At 34.1% G+C, this 19,420-nt stretch overlaps 2 protein-coding genes across 38 annotated transcripts in view; both read right to left on the reverse strand.

Annotated features, from left to right (window-relative positions):
• Positions 1–422: 422 nt before the first annotated feature.
• On the reverse strand, positions 423–16,552 carry LOC132315730 (uncharacterized). Of its 36 annotated transcripts, none has more exons than XR_009483792.1 (18): positions 15,655–16,550; positions 15,136–15,291; positions 12,477–14,972; positions 12,272–12,366; positions 12,056–12,195; positions 11,839–11,964; positions 11,518–11,734; positions 11,282–11,443; positions 9,966–10,158; positions 9,725–9,879; positions 9,517–9,642; positions 8,629–8,670; positions 8,449–8,528; positions 8,294–8,347; positions 7,568–7,601; positions 6,499–6,730; positions 4,549–6,308; positions 4,339–4,458 (listed from the first exon to the last, which is right to left on the reverse strand). XR_009483792.1 is itself a non-coding variant. In XM_059814101.1 (7 exons), the coding sequence occupies exons 2-7, from the start codon at positions 9,961–9,963 to the stop codon at positions 6,284–6,286; spliced, it is 576 nt and encodes a 191-aa protein (XP_059670084.1). In that variant the 5' UTR covers positions 9,964–10,158; positions 11,282–11,511; the 3' UTR covers positions 5,983–6,283. The 36 variants fall into 36 exon arrangements, 12 of the variants coding, with proteins under 12 accessions (XP_059670091.1, XP_059670084.1, XP_059670085.1 ...); XR_009483796.1 differs by having other exon boundaries at positions 12,056–12,366; positions 12,477–12,581; positions 14,904–14,972; positions 15,655–16,541; XR_009483797.1 differs by adding an exon at positions 11,081–11,190 and having other exon boundaries at positions 12,056–14,972; positions 15,655–16,551.
• A 1,192-nt stretch (positions 16,553–17,744) lies between these two features.
• Positions 17,745–19,420, reverse strand: part of LOC132315733 (nuclear pore complex protein GP210) — a 34,836-nt gene continuing 33,160 nt past the window's right edge. For both annotated transcript variants that reach the window (XM_059814113.1, XM_059814112.1), the window contains exons 34-36: positions 19,279–19,370; positions 18,436–18,496; positions 17,745–18,312 (exon numbers count right to left, since the gene is read on the reverse strand). In XM_059814113.1, coding sequence (XP_059670096.1) covers positions 17,960–18,312; positions 18,436–18,496; positions 19,279–19,370 — 506 coding nt within the window. In that variant the 3' untranslated portion in view covers positions 17,745–17,959. The remainder of the gene's footprint in view (positions 18,313–18,435; positions 18,497–19,278; positions 19,371–19,420) is intronic.

A 19,420-nucleotide genomic window follows, 5' to 3' on the forward strand; every position in this document is an offset into this window, starting at 1 on the left:
GACAAACGAATAGACAAAATTCAAGAGAACAGCCCAATGAATCAGTTATTAATCCATTCATTTAAAAATATAAAAAAAAATCCGTATAAAAATAGTACTTCCTCTACCCGAAAATAAGTGGTTCGATACTACCAAACATACCCGAAAATAAGTGATTCGGTACCACCAAACATAACATGCATCTTTATTTAATAAGACCAAGCCACGTGATTCTCGGATTTGAATCAATATGGTATAGGGAGCGTTAAGGAACTGAATTATCGTGGACCATAACTCAGGGTAAAGAAAAAACAAAAAGAATTGGCAAGATAGCTTACAAATTTATCAGAAAGCAATAGAATATGTTCATCAAAGAAATTATAAAGGTTGTAGCATAATCATTTTACATTAATCAACAATGCGACAACAATAAGAATAATTAATTGTGCATAATAATGACGATTAAAGCATTCAAGTAAAAAGTCAAACTACAAGCTTGTTTCTACATAATGTTATTCAGAGGCTTTATTTTTTTGCACACAGGAAAAATTTGCCACAAGAACTGAAAACAAAAAACACACAAGCCATTAGATCATGTGACATTTGAACTAAAATAGATTATCAAGATTGTTCTAACAAGTTCTCCAGGTACAAGTTTAAGATGTATCGGCCAGTGGACAGAACATCGAGCCTCTTCTCACTAGGTTCATACTTCCCCTTCCGGAGCTGGTACCGATGAGTCACAGCCGAAATAGTATAAGCTTGGCCTTCAATTGTCACACTCTCCCCACATTGCAAGTTTTGCTACAGGGAAAAGATATTACGAAAATAAGAAACAATGCAGCATAACGGCCCCAGTTGCCGTGTCTTATTTAGCTGTTTAATTCTAGTTTCACAAGTTATGTCGCGCCAAGAACTACCGGTTTCAATTACAACAATACAAATATAGGTCATTAATGTTTCATGGAATGTACACTGAATTTAGAGGGAAGAGGGCAATGACACAAGTTATCTAGTTTTGGATTTATGTTGAATTGACACCAGACAATCACAATTAATTAAATAGATCGCACATGGTAGCTCACTGATTCATGTGTGTTATATAGAACAAGTAGCTGTCACATTAAATATTTGAACCCCAACGAAGGAAACAAACATTTCTCACTGTCCTCAAAAATCAAAAGAAAATTCTCGTATTATTCCAACTGAAGTCAAACGATTCTCTGCAATCCTCCAACCCAATTTTTTTCATTTCCAGCCACGAACACCAGGTAGAAAAGTACAAACATGAAACAACTAAGAGAACTAATATTTCAATCACTAATCATCTACTTATTTATTGGAGAAAAAGTGGGAGGAAAATTTTATGGCCTTCACCTCCCCTACTGTAATTTAATTTTTCTTTTTTACAGTCAAACAGGTGAAGAAAAGTTTCTAGACATAGGATGGGTGCAATGAGAACTTATCCACAATCTGTTATGCTCCAATTGATGCAGGACAGCACCGAAGGAAAACTTTTTTTGGGATTTTGATAGGATAAAAAATTGTTATAAGCTTCATAGATGGGAAATGATTGGAATTCACATGCTCTAAAAGTTGATCAATTAAAGGTTTTCAAAATTCATATTGTTTGGGTGTTAAACTGAAAGCCAAAAGCAGGGACAGAGTTAGGTTTGATATGGGGTGTTAAGATAGGATTTTGGGGATGAAACAAGGGGTTTTCAAGGGTTTGAATACTAACTGTGAACATAACCTTGACAGATTTGTGCACATTCTGCATTGTGAGGTATAGGAAAAATTGAAGGCTTGTAAAAATAGGATCTTCAAGGGTGGAACAAGGTCTTAATTTGGATTTCAAAGTTAATAAAGTGCAGGATTGCAGTATATAATCCTAAACAAGCTTCAAAAACTTTTGAACAAATCAATGAATTGTCAGAGTAATCACCAAGGGTTGTATTCTAGTGGTATCTCCTATACCTCCCGAAGTGGAAGGTGAAGGTTCCCCTAGGGACAAATGGATGTGTGAGTTTCTTAGGGGAAAAAAAAAAAAAGGAAAAAAACTGTCAAAATAGGCTGCTCTGCAATTTTCCTTCTCTCCACAAAGTTGATATAAATTTAGAAAACTTAGAACTTCATTTCTAAACAAAACAAAGAGCTATGGAACCTGCTACAATTCATGTTTAGCATCTCTAAAAATTACCATAATGACAATGACTTGTAAAAAATAAGAAGGCATTGATAAATTTAAACTCACAAGCTTACTAGAAAAGGCATAAAATTAGCCCAAGTGACGACTGGAACTGACTCTATTCAGTTCCAAGTGGGCCTCACCAGGATATCCTAAAAAATTCCCTCTTCGTAATGACCGCATCACTTCCTCTCCATCTTTGTACCTGCCATTTTCTTCTTTGTGTGTTTAGGGTGGTGATTTTAAAATTTTACTTTTATTCATTGGCAAAAATTATAATGATTGGGGATTGTTCAAGTAACTCTCTTTCTGGGTACTAGTTGAAGTGGTAAAGAGTTGGAACCTGTGAAGAAAATTGAGAAAGCCTATCCGTTTCATTTATTTTTTCTTTTTTTTTTTCATTTTTTTTTTTGAGATAGGTCGAAAGCCTATCCATTTCTCAAATTAGACAATCTTTATGCTGGGCCCCTGTTAGCATATTCACAATATCTACAAGCTCACCTATCCCCCTAGATCAATCAGTAAGGAATAAAATCAGAGAGAGAGAGAGAGAGCAAGTCAAGACCATAGCGTTACTCAAAATCGTCATTTTTTATTCTAAGGATCAGTACGATGATCATTAGGCCAACTATCTCATAGAGGCAAAATGTTGGGGTTTAAAAAATAAGTACAAACAATGCATTCATGTAACTGAAACACGGATGTTGAGGTGGATGATAAGAGTGACTAGAAAAGATAGATTTACTAATTGAAGTCTGAGGAAAATTTTAGGAATAATGCCTATTAGTGACAAAAACTTAAGTGGTATGGGCAAAAGAGACAGTGAGGTCGGTCAAAACTAACATGGAATGAAGTAACTAAAAATGACTTTAAAATGAATATTAGAGGAGGGATTGTGTACATTAGAGTAGAAGGGAAAAAGAGAATTCATGTGGCCGACCCCATTAATTAGGAGAAAAGGCAAGGATGATGAATTCCAATATAAAAGAGAAGGAGTATCAACTGGGTAATTTGAAGTGACTATGAACCACAATTGTCCTCACCTTGTGGTCATTAGGTGTCAACATTATGGCGCAGATGACGTGAATTCAAATCCTATTGTCTATCTAAAAATACAATTATGTGTATGCTTTTTGTTGATGTTATAAAAAACAGATACCTCTTTAATTCTTGTGAACCCTCAAATGTTGCAGCTTCAAATAATATTAACCTGCATTGCCTTACTTATCAAAAATAATAATAATATTAACCAGTATTCCCATCACTTGCTTAAAGACAGGTACGAAACCAGTGAAGGCTCAGTAGGGGCAGCTGCCTTCACTCAATTTTCTTTTTATTTTACTTTAGGTATATAAGTTTTTCATTAATTACGAAGTTGACCCCTAATTTATTAAAAAGGAAACCTCACATCATATCCTTCAAAAGCGCACACATTCCACAATTACATAAAAAAATACACAATTCTTTTATCAAAATGATCAAGTACATTAAGAAATTATAAAGTAGAGTGTGCTTATCAAAAGAAAAAAAGAGAGTATAAAGTGTAGTGTGAATGTCAAATCACTTCAGTGGCCAAACTTTAAAATATTTGCTATTCATCGGTTAATGAAATGTTTCAAATGAACTTGTTGGTTTCTTTTATGTGTAAGTTTGGTTATTAAATGATATTTTTCACTTAATCTTTAGCATGATAGTTGTCTTTGGACCCTCAGGCTAATATTTAATAAAAACTCATGCCCCTTCCATTTTAGAATTAATATAAGACCATAACCCAAATCCAAATATTAGGCAAACCCAATGTACGAAGTTCCTGCTATTGCGGAGTCTAAGAGGGATAGATGTATGCAGCCTTAACGCCGGAGAGACTACTTCCTTGTTTTGAAGCCGTGACCTCGTTTCCCTTCAATTCTCCTTTCACAAATCAAATGTTGCCCCCCACCCCCAAATCTTTTTCTGTCAATGCTTAAATAACATTGTGCTCCTTCAAAATTATAAAACTAACCCAATAAAGTTTATTAAATTGGAAATTTGACCTTTCAATTGTCATTGAGCAAATAACCAGAAAATTATAGTTTTAATATCAAATATCATTGAGGTAAACAAAAGAAGAAGAGTGAATTAGGTATGGACCAATTACCCATCAGAATTCAGAAATATGACTATATACTTACGGAAGGAAAGCAACGAATGCCGAGGTTCTTGGGCGGAGGTGTAATTTCAATGACTTTGTAGGGGTGATTTTGACCTCTGTCTCTCTCTTTCCTTCTGCAGAAAACTTGGAGCACTTGTGTCTGCTTAAACAGAAAATTTAAAAAAGAAAAAAAAAATGGAATTTTAATTCAATACTCACATAAACAAACAAAGAGTAAAAAAAAACCCACCGTGAATGGAGTAATCGCGCACCTTCCGAAACCCAGTAATGTTAGACGCCATCGCCATTCTCTCTCTAAGTTTCTCTCTCCAGCTATAAAGAAGATGAGGAAAGCTAGAAAATGTTAGAGAGAACCGATTTCCGATGAAAAAACAGAAAAAAAAAAAAATTTGTGATAATTTAACCTGTTTTTTAATTTCCTGTTGTCACTTCTTAAATTACCAATGAACCCCCTGGGTGAACTTGAGTTTAAAAGTTGTTGAATCCTAACCGTGAACATTTCTATATTTTATTCTGATACATCATCTCGACCGTTTATCAGTAGACCCCACTAAATATCAGGGAATGTGTAGGTATCTTTTGGTGCCATACTGCCACGAGGATTACATTTGTACCAAACTGACCTAGTGATGAAGGGGTGAAGAAGGATATATGTGTCTTTTAGCACACCAATATATTATGGAGCAAAATTAGAAATATGAGTGGATGTAGTTATATCAGAGAAGTGTTTTTGGTGAGATATTATCAAATCACTGGCTAGCCACCAATACGAGAATGAGGGGAATTTAAAGAAGAAAAAAATACAAGGGAAAATGGTACATAAGGATGACAAATAAGCAATGAGGAAGGGCAAATAGGACCAAATTTAATTTAAGTTACATAGCTACAATGAGAGTAAGTTCGGGTGAAATGTAAAAATCAAAACGCATTTAAAACATAAGAACGACATTCATAATTTAAATAACTTAAATAATCATACCAACACTTTCACTCACAAACATGGTGGGGCAAATTCCAAAATAGAAAAGCACTCTCTCTGGTCTCATATTAAATATTTTTATTTCAAAAAATATAATTGTTGCATTGTCTTTTTTAAAATTACCTAATTATCTTTTCAAGTTCAAATATATATGATCAAATTTAACTTATTATTTATTAAATTCCAAGAGTATTTTACAAAAAGACCTAAAATATGTTATTTAAAAGTCAACAAATATTTCAAGACAATAAAAATATATAAATATTTAACATTAGAATGGAAGGAATATATCTCAAAATTTTTAAAATAATGATATGAATATCGATCAGTTTTTTTTTTTTTTTTTTTTTTTTTTTTGTCAGTCATAAATAAGAATAAATTATCTCATCAGCAGTCAGTACCGGCCAGCATTTTGACTTTCTTTTTTTCTAAAAATAGAAGATATTTGCTGAATAAAATGATTTATGTGGTAGGTATAAGGGAAAATTACCCTTCGTGTAACCATATTTTCTGGCCGTTTTTTCAATTTATTAAATGTTGGTTGATCCTATATCTATGATTCAGAGTTTGCGATCGGATCCGTTTCTCCATTCATTCAAAAAAAACAAATCAATTACCATTCACTAAAAAAAAATAAAAAATATCAATTCAATACATTTCTTACCTACCCATAAATGAATCAGATTTCGGATCAATCAATACCACTTTTTTTGGCTGAAGTATAATTTAAATATACATAATTTGAAGCTCAATAGACGCACTTCAAATTCGAATGTAAAACCTTAATATAATTACGAGATCTTCATATGAAGCCCGAAGAAAGTTTCTTTTACAAATACTACTATTTTTGGTTGAAGTACACACAATTTGAAACTTGATAGGAGCACTTCAAATTCGAATGTAAAACCTTATTTCAAACCCGTGACCTCCAATTATGTTCGAATTATCCATGCTCACCGGTGCATCTCGAGACTGACAAAGCAGTTCAACCCTTCGTCATCGTCTTCTTGCTGAGGTGTGCACATGATTAAAGCAAATCATAAACTCATTTTCAAACAAATAAGCTAAAAAAACAAAATTACTGTAGCAATATGTATACATAGGAAAGCTCCGAAGATTCTATGGGCAATTGAAAACATAAAAGAAGATAACAGGCAAAGGATATTCATGACGCGTTGGATTAATTATAGAGCAACATACCCAAGAAAAGATATTGGGGTTCTCCATTGAGTCCGAAAAAGATTTTTTCGCCGAAGTCGAGATCGGAACAGAAAACTTGGGCTGGCAGGCGCTAACGCAATCACAGCTCCAACTACTGGAATTAAGAGTAGAAGCAAATAAGTAGGCACCTTCTTGTTGAACCAACTGATTTGACACCACGTCCCAAAGGCTATTTGCTTGCAATAATTACCATTGGTTTTAGTACTTGTATCTTTGAAATAAGAGAAAAAAAATTACATCAGGCTTTGACTCAGTTATCACAGGCTTCACCAGCACTTAAAACTCGTTCCACTAGGAGTAAGCTAAGATGTGCATACTAAGACCAAAAAAAAAAAAAAACTGTACTGCGAGTTCTTGGATACCATTGACAGCTAAATACAAAAAATAAAAATAAAATCTTATTCCATGTTTGGATGCCATTTTCTCTCCCTGCATCATCTCTCACCTCACCTCTTCTCAACAATCTCTCAATAGCATCTCCCTCAGTGAGCTAGGAAATTAAGATAAAAGAGTTCATTTTCTTTTATATATATATATATATATATATATATATATATATATATGTACACATATACATTAAAAACAATTCTCCAAAAATCTGAAGGACAGAAAAACGTTGAGAACCTAGAATCTTGAGTACAGACTAATGTTCATCTTGTAATTTGTTAGCAATGTTAGCTAGGATTCACTCTAGGAAAAACTAAAAAAGGTTTTTGGCTTATTAAAATATAAGGCTTTAGTTTTTTTGTTCTTTTTTATTTTTTATTTTCTTTATTTTTTACTGAGCTGGTTAGAAAGAAAACAAATTTCTGAAGAAAAAAAAAAAGGGAACAATTTCTTAATTTGAGTAGTCAGTTATCCATAGAGTTGGCTGTGATAATTATTATCATCAAATACCATAGGAGAAAATCTAATTGATCATGAATGTGTGAGAGTTATCAACTACACAACACAATATATTATGATAAGAATTACCTTGAAAAAACTAAAATAACATTGCGTATATATATGATGTCAATACAATTATATAGAGTTAAGAATATATTACCTTCAATCCTTGCAAGTTCATCTGATCTACCACACTGCAAGAAAAAGTTGGTCAGAATCCTTATAATGTTCTTTATAATAACTCAAAACTCTAAAAAAAGAAATAAGCCATACCGAATTTTTATAAATTGTGACTGAAGTTTTGTCCCAAAACTTCAACACAAATTAAATTGGCTAAATCTAGGTAAAAAAACTCATTACATGACTACAACATCAAGAACTAGGGCAAAAAACATTTATCTCAACCAAGACACACATGCAACCAAGAACTAGGGTGATAGTAATTTTCAAAAATGATATTCTCACATATCATTTTTTTTATATTAAAAAACGAAGATATAATTGAATAGAAAAATATTCGACTCTGTAAAGCAATTAAACATCAAAGTTTCAAACTACTAATAATAATACGATCTCTGATAAGATGAGGACATGTCCAAGGAATACACTAACATCTTTTTCGATTCCACTCATTTCTACAACATCAAGAACGAGGGTGAAAAACATTTATCAGAACCACGTATCATATCTACCTCAACCAAGAACTAGGGTGATAGTAAGTTTCAAAAATGATATTCTCACATATCATTTTTTTAATTAAAAAACAAAGAAACAATTGAAAAGTAAAATATTCGACTGTGTAAAGCAATTAAACATCAAAGTCTCAAACTATTAATAATACTACAATCTCTGATAAGATGAGGACATGTCCAAGGAATATACTAACATCTTTTTCGATTCCACTCATTTTAGGTTGTTTTCTTCTCGCCAATAAGTACACCTATATAGAATAAGATTAAAGATAAAATATATATATATATATATATATAATACTTGAAATCATGAACTTAAATCCTAATGGATCAAGAATTATGAGAATACCATTTGATCAAAAGACGATGTGATCCCTCTGTCAAAACAAGACATTAGACATTGGAATCGCTCGCCAGAGCAACAAAGATCTGTTGTAGAAGAAGCCAAAATGCCATTAATAATATATAAGAAAAAGGCAAAAAGATTCAAAAATAAAAATAAAAACAAAATCTAAACTCATTTACATACATAGATGCAGATTGGACACAAAGATCAGGGACCTTTTCCAACCTGAATATTTGAAAAAATGAGTCAGATGTGGTATACTGAAAATAGATTTGTTCATTTAGATATAGACAGGTAGAAAATTCCAAGCTGCATAATTACTCAATGAAGAAATTTATACACTTAAATCATTAAAATCAAATGAGAAGGTCATGCAATCTTGGTTTTCTTGATAATTTCAGTGGCAAATTCACCTTTAGATCTATGATTCGTCATATCGGCCGTTAATAGGCGATTCATAACCCAATGGTTTATCGGTTACACCGTCACTTAAAATATATATATAATTTCATTAGTGCTACCGATATTCGCAAGGCAATTGATCAATAAAGGAAGTTACTTTTGCAAGCATTGTCATGTATGGTGTTGCTTTGAACATGTTCATTGCTTTTTATTTTCAAGTGATTAAGTTTTCATTGCTTACATAATGGCACAACTACAAGACTTGCAAATAATCTGTTTTAATTCTCAATGATAACTTAGACTTAGTAGGAATATTACAAGTGCAGCCTCACATGCATCATAAAATAGCTCTGAGAAATTATACCTATCAGAGTCTATATTAATTATGTAAGGTATGTGACCATGATAGTGAAGGATAAAGTATGAAGAAACTCCATTGCAGTTGACAAGTACAAATAGAAAAGAAACCGAAAGAGAAAAAAAAAAAAAAACACACACACACACACAACATTTGAGAACTAAACACAAAAATTTCATAAACGAACAGTTGCACGGAACTAGAGGAGATTCCAACCACACTTAAATCTAAAGCAAAAAACAACTATGAAATTTAACACCAAACCACAGTGAATAAGATCCAATTTAAGTAGTAAATCATACTTAAATTACCAAGATGTAATTGTCATGTTTATCAAGAGTGAACGCATACATGAGCCACATTACGCTACTAGCCAAACTTGCTACGCATGGAAGGAAGGGGAAGCCTTGAAGATTCCTTTGTCTAGTCACTTGCCACTGTTCAAATGTACAAAGTGCATAATAAGAGGAAATAAATAACACAAAACATAGTGCCATTTAAAAGGTTATAGATACTTACCATAGTGTAAAATGGACATGTATACACAACGACCCCGTTATACAACATGCAATGCCAACTATTTCCAGCTCCTTGGCGTGATAAGCCACAAGTGCAAGGATAGCAATAAAGGCCACCATAAGCAGTTCGAAGAATAAGCAAGCAACAATCATCACCTAAATTTGAAATGACAATTAGATTGAATGAATATAACATCAAAAGAAAAAAATTGTAAATATGATAGATTTAAGTTTACTCATACGGCGAGTCGCGTCATGTGAGTAACAAAGCTAGATCACTGCCCGGTAACACTCACAAGACCTAGCCACAAGTCCCCATTAAATCGGGGAAATGCATACATTAAGAAGAACTCTGAATTCAGAAGCACTGCCAAGTACGGGTAAGGCCTATGTTCCTGGACTTCTTGTTGGGTGTGGATATTCCACAGAATCATCCTGAAATTTGCTTAGTATTACAATTTGAATATCAATGCATAATAATTAATTATAATAAGTAATTAACATTAATTACTATAGCAATTTTTGAAGACTACCCAGATGATACAAAGAGAGACAATGAGGCAAAAAACAATAAGAAGAAATTCATACAACAATAAGAAGAAATTCGCATCATGATCATTATTAGCACATAATATATCAGCAGAGTAACATTAATGTATTCAAAAGTTAACAAACATCTAAATTTATGACATGATTAAAACAATTGCAATAGCACATTCATCTCCTTAGTCCCATGACTCTCCCTCCCTCTCTTCCCCTCCCCTCCTCCTACACCTCCATTTTTGCAACAATCATCAACAAGTCACACAATCCCAAGGCCTCCTTACCACACATGCTTGCTAATGTAAACTAGCTCTTTCCCACCAACACTTGCTTCATCTCTCCTTACAGTCAATCAACTTATCCCACCACTGAACCAACTACTTTTTTGAATTGCATTAAAGGACTTCAATGCTGTCAAATTTCCTAATGAGAGAGAGAGACTTGGTGGTACAGAACAGTGGGTGCCCCATATGGATGAGCTAGCTAGGTAACTGCCTTATGGATGGTAGCTAATCTTAAACATCTAAGGAATGTGGTTTAGGAGGAAACTAGCATGGTCTTAATATAAAATATTGCGGTAAATGCAATGGATGGTCTTGTCTTTAGTCTGTTCAATCAAGGATATCTATTGACTTTTTGTTTCACATTTGCGGTAAATGCAACGGTGGCGGCAAAGTAATAATATGCATACACTAGCAGTTGGAGGACACTTGATAACCCACCAAAAGAACTTGCAATCTATTAATTAAACAAGGTTTGTATCAAAATTATACACCAAATCACATTCAATTTAAGTAGTACATTAAACTTTTACCATTATAAAATTGTCATGCTCTGTTTGAGTGACAACATAGAGAAGCCATATGAGGCTATTAGCCAAACTTGCTACCGATGGTAAGAATGGCATGTCATTCAGATTACTTTCTTTAATCAATGCAAAACAAAAGGTCAATAAATAAAAAAGGAAAATACAAATTAACAAAAGTTGGCATTTAATAAGGTTAGAGGTGATTACCAATTTTGGTAATGGGCATCCATACATGATTACGCCAGTGACACGGGCCATAATACCTACCAACTTGGACCTCCTCTCATTTGAGTCATAATACAGTGGTCTGAAAGTAGCTATGAAGACCACAGCAAGCACTTGGAAGCACAAGCAAGTTTTGATGAACATCTGAAAATAGAAATTGAAAGAGTGTAAAAAGAAAAAGAGAATTGTTGTAAATATGCTTCATTATTACTACTCACACGACATATGTGATTCACGTCATAATGTTAAAACACAAGCAAGTATCCAAGTTCCAATCCTGCTGCCACACCACTCACAAAAGCAAGCCACGCGTATGGGTAAAACCCGGGGAGCGAATATAAGAGCCAGAAAGCATAATTCACCCAAATGGCCAAGTACAAATAAAGGGTAAAGACTTGGACTTCATCATCTGTGTGAATTTGCCGCATTGTGGGCCTGAAATTATATTAAAATTTAAAATTATAGCTTGAAATCAATGCAATACCATTAAAATTACAGTCAATATACACATTCAATTTCAGTACTAGATTAAACTTTACCATTATGAACTTGTCACGCTTGGTTTTAGTGACAGCATAGAGGAGCCATAAGACGCTATTAGCCAAACTGGCTACCAATTGTGGGAATGACATGCCATTCAGATTTTTCTGCTGAATGGCTTGATACTTTTCAAATGCAAAACAAAAAAGTCAATAAATAAAAAAGGAAAATACAAATTAACAAAAGTTAGCATTTAATAAGGTTAGAGGTGATTACCAAATTTGGTAATGGGCATCCATGGCAGTGACAGAGGCCAAAACACCCATCAACTTGGACCTTTTGGTGTAGCTATGAAGACCAGAGCAAGCACTTGGAAGCACAAGCACTTGAAAGCACAAGCAACTTCTGATGCACATCTGAAAATATAAATTGAAAGTGTGTAAAAGGAAAAAGAGAGAATTGTTGTAAATATGTTTCATTACTATTACTCACGCGACGAATGTGATTCACATCATAATACTGAAACACAATCACGTATCCAATTTCAGCTATTGCTCCCACAGCACTCACAACAGCAATCAACACATCTGGGTGAAATTTGGGGAGTGAATATAAGAACCACAAAGCAGAATTCACCCAAATGGCCAAGTATGAATAAGGAGTCTTGAACGTCATGATGTGTGAGAATTTGACACACCTTAGTTCAGCTGACCACCAAGTCAACTTTCCACTTTTGAACTACCAAACCATATATCCACAGAACAAAGCCTGCCCACCAATCCATCTATGTTCCAACCTATGCCTGAATCCACAAATCCTCTGCTACATCAACATCCATGGACCCAAACCTTTATAAACCCAATCACATCACATATACCAAATATCTCTGGTCTGATGTTGCCCATATCACAATTAGGCAACACCGGCCCAGAATGAGCTTTGAATTTACCAACATTCCTTATTCTTTTGCTCCTTGCAATATGGTATAAATTCAAACTTTGAAGTAAAAGCAATTTCTGGAAATATTGTGATTTTTTTTGGTTCAATTCAATTATAAACACAAATACATGTAACTTAGAATTGACATATATGTTTCTTCGATGCAACTTGTCTAACAATAGGTATGCAGAGATCCAAGATGGAGTAGGTGTTATGAAAGCTACAGTGAAGATCACACAATTGTGCAACAAATGACAGAATTTACAAGCTCTAACTCCACTCAACTACCCAAATGATTATTCCCTTATATGAAGAAGTAATTCCATCCTTGTTGGAAGTTGGAATCTCATGCTAGCTCTAACTACCACCATTACCTCCACTCAGCCTTTAACCACCACCACTACTCACTTTGATCCAAACCAAGCAATTTCACAAATAAACCACCCTTCTGATACCCTCGTTTCAAGGTCGGATAACCTTTTGCTATGTCTTGGTTTACGCATCTTCTGGATACCAAAACTTCTATATTCATTGGTAGGTTGCTAGTTTAATTGTGAACCAAATTTTGGGCCACTGATTTTTCTATATCCTTATGGGATTGAGGCCACTTTTTTGTAGGCCCATTAAGTATGCAATTGGTTCAAATTCATACATACAAAATAGAGCCAGATTGAACTTCTCAAATAAAAAATAAAAATTTAGAGCTAGACTAAAGTACCATATAATACTTAAATCATCAACAACTCACACAATCCCAAGGCCTCCTTACCACACATGCTTGCTAATGTAAACTAGTTCTTTCCCACCAACACTTGTTTCATCTCTCCTTATTGCCAATCAACTTATCCCACCACTAAACCAACTACTTTTTTGAATTGCATTAAAGGACTTCTTCAATGATGTCAAATTTCCTAATGAGAGAGAGAGACATGGTGGTTCAGAACAGTGGGTGCCCCATATGGATGAGCTAGCTAGGTAACTGCCTTATGGATGGTAGCTAATCTTGAACATCTATGGTACACTGGCTTCTTGCATACCAGATCCAACATGTCCCTGACCACTCTCAATTTAGGACATCATTGATCATACCCGTACAGTAACTTCATGGTTAAACTTTGTTCTTTTTACATCCTACACGGATTCAATTTAATTTGAAACTCAAACAGTGACTGCCTCTCACTTGGTCAAGGTTCGGTCTTCCTACTAAATAACGTGTAAGAGGATATTTGATTTGAATCCTTAAATATTAGTTATTAATTAGCTATTTAAATAAAATAAAAAAATAAAAACTTACTATCATATCATTGATTTATGAAGCATGTAATTACAGAGCTAAACACAATAAATTGAGAACTAAACACAAAAATTTCAGAAAAATTATATATTTACAGAAAGCTTAATATCATATCATTGATTTATGAAGCATGTAATTACAGAGCTAAACACAATAATTTCAGAACAATCAAATCATTGAATTATATATTATGAAGCATGTAATCACAGAAAGCCAAAAAAAAAGATGATGGAGAATCAAACGGAAACAATAATAACCAAGCATTGCCAATCATATGCAATAAATATAATATAAAAAAAAATCTAAAATCAAGCAGTTTGGTCGAATGATCTCCTGGCTGGAGTTTTCACTGGAGCTTTGTGTGTGTTTTTTTGGGAGCCAATTACCCCTTTCTTGATTTCAGGACGAGGAATCAACTTTAGTAGCAGTGATTGATCATTGCTACAGAAAACCTGTGCAAATTAATAGAAAAAAACCACGAACTTTTGTTTTGTTAAAGCCTACTCTTGATTTCCATGCGTTCGTACATTCTGATGGCAAGTGCTTTGAGCCTTTGACAGTATTATTAACTGAAATTCTAGCTGAGCCAACTTCAAATAACATCGATAATGGTGGTATGTATCTTCATATAAAAATAAAATTAAAAATTAAAAAAAAAAAAGAAAAAAAAGAAGTATGAGCATAATTTAGAGATCGAAAAAGTTAATTATTACCTCAGGTCCTCAACCCACTAGAAGGGATCTTAATTTTTGTAGGATTGAACGTGAAAATGCAAAAAATTATGAGGAAATTGGAATGTACTTACGTGGGTATAATTGCTGCTGTTGTGAGATTGGAGTGGACTTAGGGAGAGGAAAACAAAAGAAGAGAGAAGAGAGAGGATGAACATACCGTTATATATTTTTTGATATTTTGCCGACTCCACCCATTCCCAACGGTTTCTCTTCTGAACAAGTACACCTAATATTTTGAAATATGGACCATAGCAGTTTGAATTTTTTTTTCAATGAGTAAGGCAGTAATATAGTCAAATAATATATTAAATTGAAAAAAATAAACTATCACTATAGACCTGAAAATGCCAATTAAAAAAAAAAAAAAAACTAGTAATGAAATTAACTACCTGAAGATTTAGGAGGCATGTGGTTTGACTATCTTTGATTGATAGTTGTTAGAGCCAAAACTTTAATCTAACGCTAATGCGCTATCTTTTTCTCTATCTCCCACTCCGGACGGGATATGAGAGGTTGCTAGGAAGATTAGGGTTTGCAAAAGATACCTATATAGAAACCACATATTAATAACAAATGTAACAAAACAAAATATTTGGTCAGTTTAGTGCAATGGAAAAGGGAAGAAAGGAAAGTTGATGGAGGGTGATTAAAAAATTGTGTTCGGAAAAGAAATGAATGGTTTTGAAAGGAAATCAAAAGGCTTAAATAATAACTTTCTTATCCTCCCAAAAATGGGAGAAAATGAGAGTAAAGAGGAGAGGCTTGATGTATTATTTCTCATGCAAAATTTACCCTTACACAAAATCAAGATTACACTTGCCTTTAGGATTTAGTTTGCAAAACAAGAATTACAGAGCTTCATTAGTCGATTTAGAAAGAAAAAAAATTAAAACAAAACCCATACATACAAGTTTGCAGTTGCAGGGAGAGAGGGGGGCAAGCTTGAGAGTTGAGAGACAGCGGCTGAAGGTTGCGAACGGCGAACCCGAACTGGAACAGCGGGCGATGGAACTGAAAGATATGGGTTTTGATTTTTTGAACAATCCGAAATGATATGCCGATATGGGTTTTGAACTTTTGATTCTTGCAGACAGATAGATAAATTGAAATATATGGGTTTTGAACTTCTGATTCTTGTAGATTTTGTAGTTTGCAGTTGCGCAGAGAGAGAGAGAGGGGGAGGGGGAAGTTCAGAGTTGAGAAGATGGAGGCGAATATGGGTTTTGATATAGGTAATAGGTTTGGAACTTTTGACTCTTGCAGATTTTATAGTTTGCAGTTGGAGAGAGAGAGAGTGGGCAAGTTCAGACTTCAGAGATGAGAACGAGATGGAGATTGAGGCGTGATTTGCCCCATAAATATTTTTTTTGAGGCCCTAGGGCAACAGCCTTGGGGTAGTCAAACACGCAAAGAAGACGTCATCATTTTTTGCAGACGAAGTGACAGCCTGACTTTGCAGGACACTGTGATGACCAGTCGAGTTAAATAGGATGGAAAAAAGGTTGAGAGAATTAAATCGGATGGAAAAAAGGTTGAGGAGGAGAGAGAATGGGAAGTGTGGGTAAAGAAGAACTGATGGACACTTCTTTTGCGCAAGCATTGATTCTCCTTACGAGATAGAGATTGAGGCGTGATTTGCCCCATAAATATTTTTTTTTGAGGCCCTAGGGCAACAGCCTTGGGCTAGTCAAACACGCAAAGAAGACGTCATCATTTTTTGCAGACGAAGTGACAACCTGACTTTGCAGGACACTGTGAGGACAAGTCGAGTTAAATAGGATGGAAATAAGGTTGAGGAGGAGAGAGAATGGGAAGCGTGGGTAAAGAAGAACTGTTGGACACTTCTTTTGCGCAAGCATTGATTCTCCTTACGACCACCCGCTGAACCTCCAGTCGTAAGGAACTTGTAATTAATATATATATTTTAAAAAAATTACTAATTTATTCTTATCATGTTAGAAAAAAAATTTAAATTTAAAAAAGTAATGTTAGATAGATAACATTATTTTATTTTAACTTTTCAAAGTGTGCTATTGCAATATAAAATATTGGATTATTAATATGAGATAGAAATACTAATTATATATTATTATATATAAAATAATAATAATTTTTTATTTTATTTTATTTTATTCATACAATCACAAATAAAATTATTAATTTAGAGTTTATAGTTAGATGTTTATTATTATTTTTTTTAAATTTTATATTATTTTTCTAATTAATTCATCATATATTTTGAATCACATTTTTTAAACAAAAATAATAATTACAAAATCATTGATTAAAAGTGCTCAAAACGTACCATTATCGTATCTATTTTGTGTTTTAACAGCGTCAGGAAAAAAAAAAAATAAACACATTAAATTTCAGGATATTTTTAATTGTGTCCAATAAGTATTTGAATTGTATCCGCATGTGTCAACCTGTAAATTTCAAAATACTTTTAATCGTGTTTGATACGTTTGGATAAATATTTAAATCGTATTCGCATGTTAGACTCGTAAATTTCAAAATACATTTAATCTAATAGGTGTTTACTCAAAAGCCTAAACTATTGAGTAATGCTACATACTCACTATTTATACACACTTCGACTCCATCCAAATCCAATGTGGACAGGTCCTACTCGTAACATTCTCTCCCACTCGAATTCTCGCAACACCCTCATTGCGGTCGAGCCACCTTGCCTACCCGGGGTCAGACCCGGATGCCCTCCAGGCCGGTATGATTGATGTGATATCGGATTAAGGACTGGATCTAAATCTGATACCAAACTTTAACGAGTAAGCGCTTACCCATTTACCCAAAAACTCAAACTAGTGGATAGTGCTGCATAATAATGACTATGATGGGTAAGTTTATGTGCATGCAGTTGAATGATATGCCAAAATCATAACTAGAAAGAAATATTTTACCAGAATCAGATTTTTACTTTTCCCTCAAAAATAAAAAAATGGACAAAACAAAATGCAGAACGCTGGAAAAGAATCAGAGATTAAAACCTAACATCATTTTCTTCATTTATCGTAATGATCAACTAAACTACAATACACACAACAAAATTTGGATATAGGTACAATGTTAGGTTCAGAGCACCTGCTGTTAAATGATACACCCTTCTGACTTTTGAGGAGGGAGTTGTTTTTTTTTTTTTTCGATCTCTAGATGATACAGATATACAGATGCACTACAAAATGCTGCTCCATGAATCTAGAAAGTATTCTGTGGATTAATCCTCCTACCTTGTCGCCTGAGGTATGGAGTTTCATCTATTGTCCTCCTCACGTACTCTATGTAAGGCTGAGGTGTCCGAGGAGACTGTTCATTTACAACAGTTGGACTGCTACGAATAGGCGTAACTGGTGCTGTCCGGGTTGGGGTGGCAGGGGAGATGTCTGTCGGAGGTCTATTTGTTCTCCCGAGGGAACATGTGAAGAGGATCACTGTCGATATCAACACGGCAAAACAGGTGAATATAGCGGCCCAGTAAATAAAATTTGATGTTGTTGCTATTGCGGTTCTTTGTCCAGGTTCATAGTTAACATCAACTTCCGCTCTCTGACCTGTAAAATAGACACCCTCTGTGTATCTCATTGATCTGCTAATTCGCAACTACTTTATAGAATAGTAATTTGCGGATTGATGAAGTTGGAATTGCAACATAATTCAGAATAGAATGAACTAACCATTTGCTGGGAGTATGATGATGACTTTAGTTTTGAATCTTTTATCTTCAAGCATTTTCACCTGAGAAAAATAAAAAAGAATGAGAAAAATGGAGACAATTGAACAAGTATGAAGAAAAGGAAAACAAAGGAGAGAATTAGTTAGAAAAGAAAAATAAGATGTTAACTCTTTCCCATCATTGGATTACCAAGGAAAGGAAAGGGTATGGTAATGCAACTGCTATATTATATGGTCAGAAAGGTAGTGCAGAGAATTAAGAGGAAATGAACGTTTAATTGTGCAAATGGAAAGGTGAAAACAGTACACTTGAAAAATAGGGACAAAGCGAGTAATCAGGAACTCGGTCATAATTTTCTCTGTTCCTTCCATTTCAAATATGGTCGCAACAATGCTCAAGGATTAGCAAGACCCCCTTCTTCATTCTATTCCTCTCCATTCCCACCTCAATTTTAAACCATATACGAGATAAATTCTCCCTATTCCTTCTCTCTCCTGTTTCACCTCATTTTCAAACCAAGTATGAGATTGGCTCTCCCCTTTTCCTCTCCTATCCTACTAACCCTATTCAGAGGCACTCTAAAGAGTTCAATAAATGATATCATCTTCATCTGGTAGCATTTTTATTAAATTTAGTTGTCTTAATAAAATCCATTTTTGTTCTGTAAAACTTCATTCTAAGGGATCCATTATGCCTCAAAAACCTATGGTAATTAGCAAACTATTAATGATCTCTACAGGACATCCACAAACCTTCAAAAGGATTATAGCTAACAGACAAAATTATCAAAAAACAAAACAGAAGTGTGCATAAGTATATATTTAAAGTAAGGCACTCCAGTCACCTCATATTGTGCACGCCCTCCTATTCCAAAATCTTCTCTATGGATGGGACTGATCATTAGTTGATCCTGGCCATGCCAGTGGACTACAACATCTACAATAAAAACAAGAACCACAAAAAAAAAAAAAAAAAAAAAAAACCAC

Source organism: Cornus florida, unplaced genomic scaffold (assembly GCF_030987335.1).
Source record: "Cornus florida cultivar Cherokee Brave unplaced genomic scaffold, ASM3098733v1 CherokeeBrave_3.0.0_Hap2_Chr07, whole genome shotgun sequence".
In the NCBI taxonomy this organism is placed as follows: Eukaryota; Viridiplantae; Streptophyta; class Magnoliopsida; order Cornales; family Cornaceae; genus Cornus; species Cornus florida.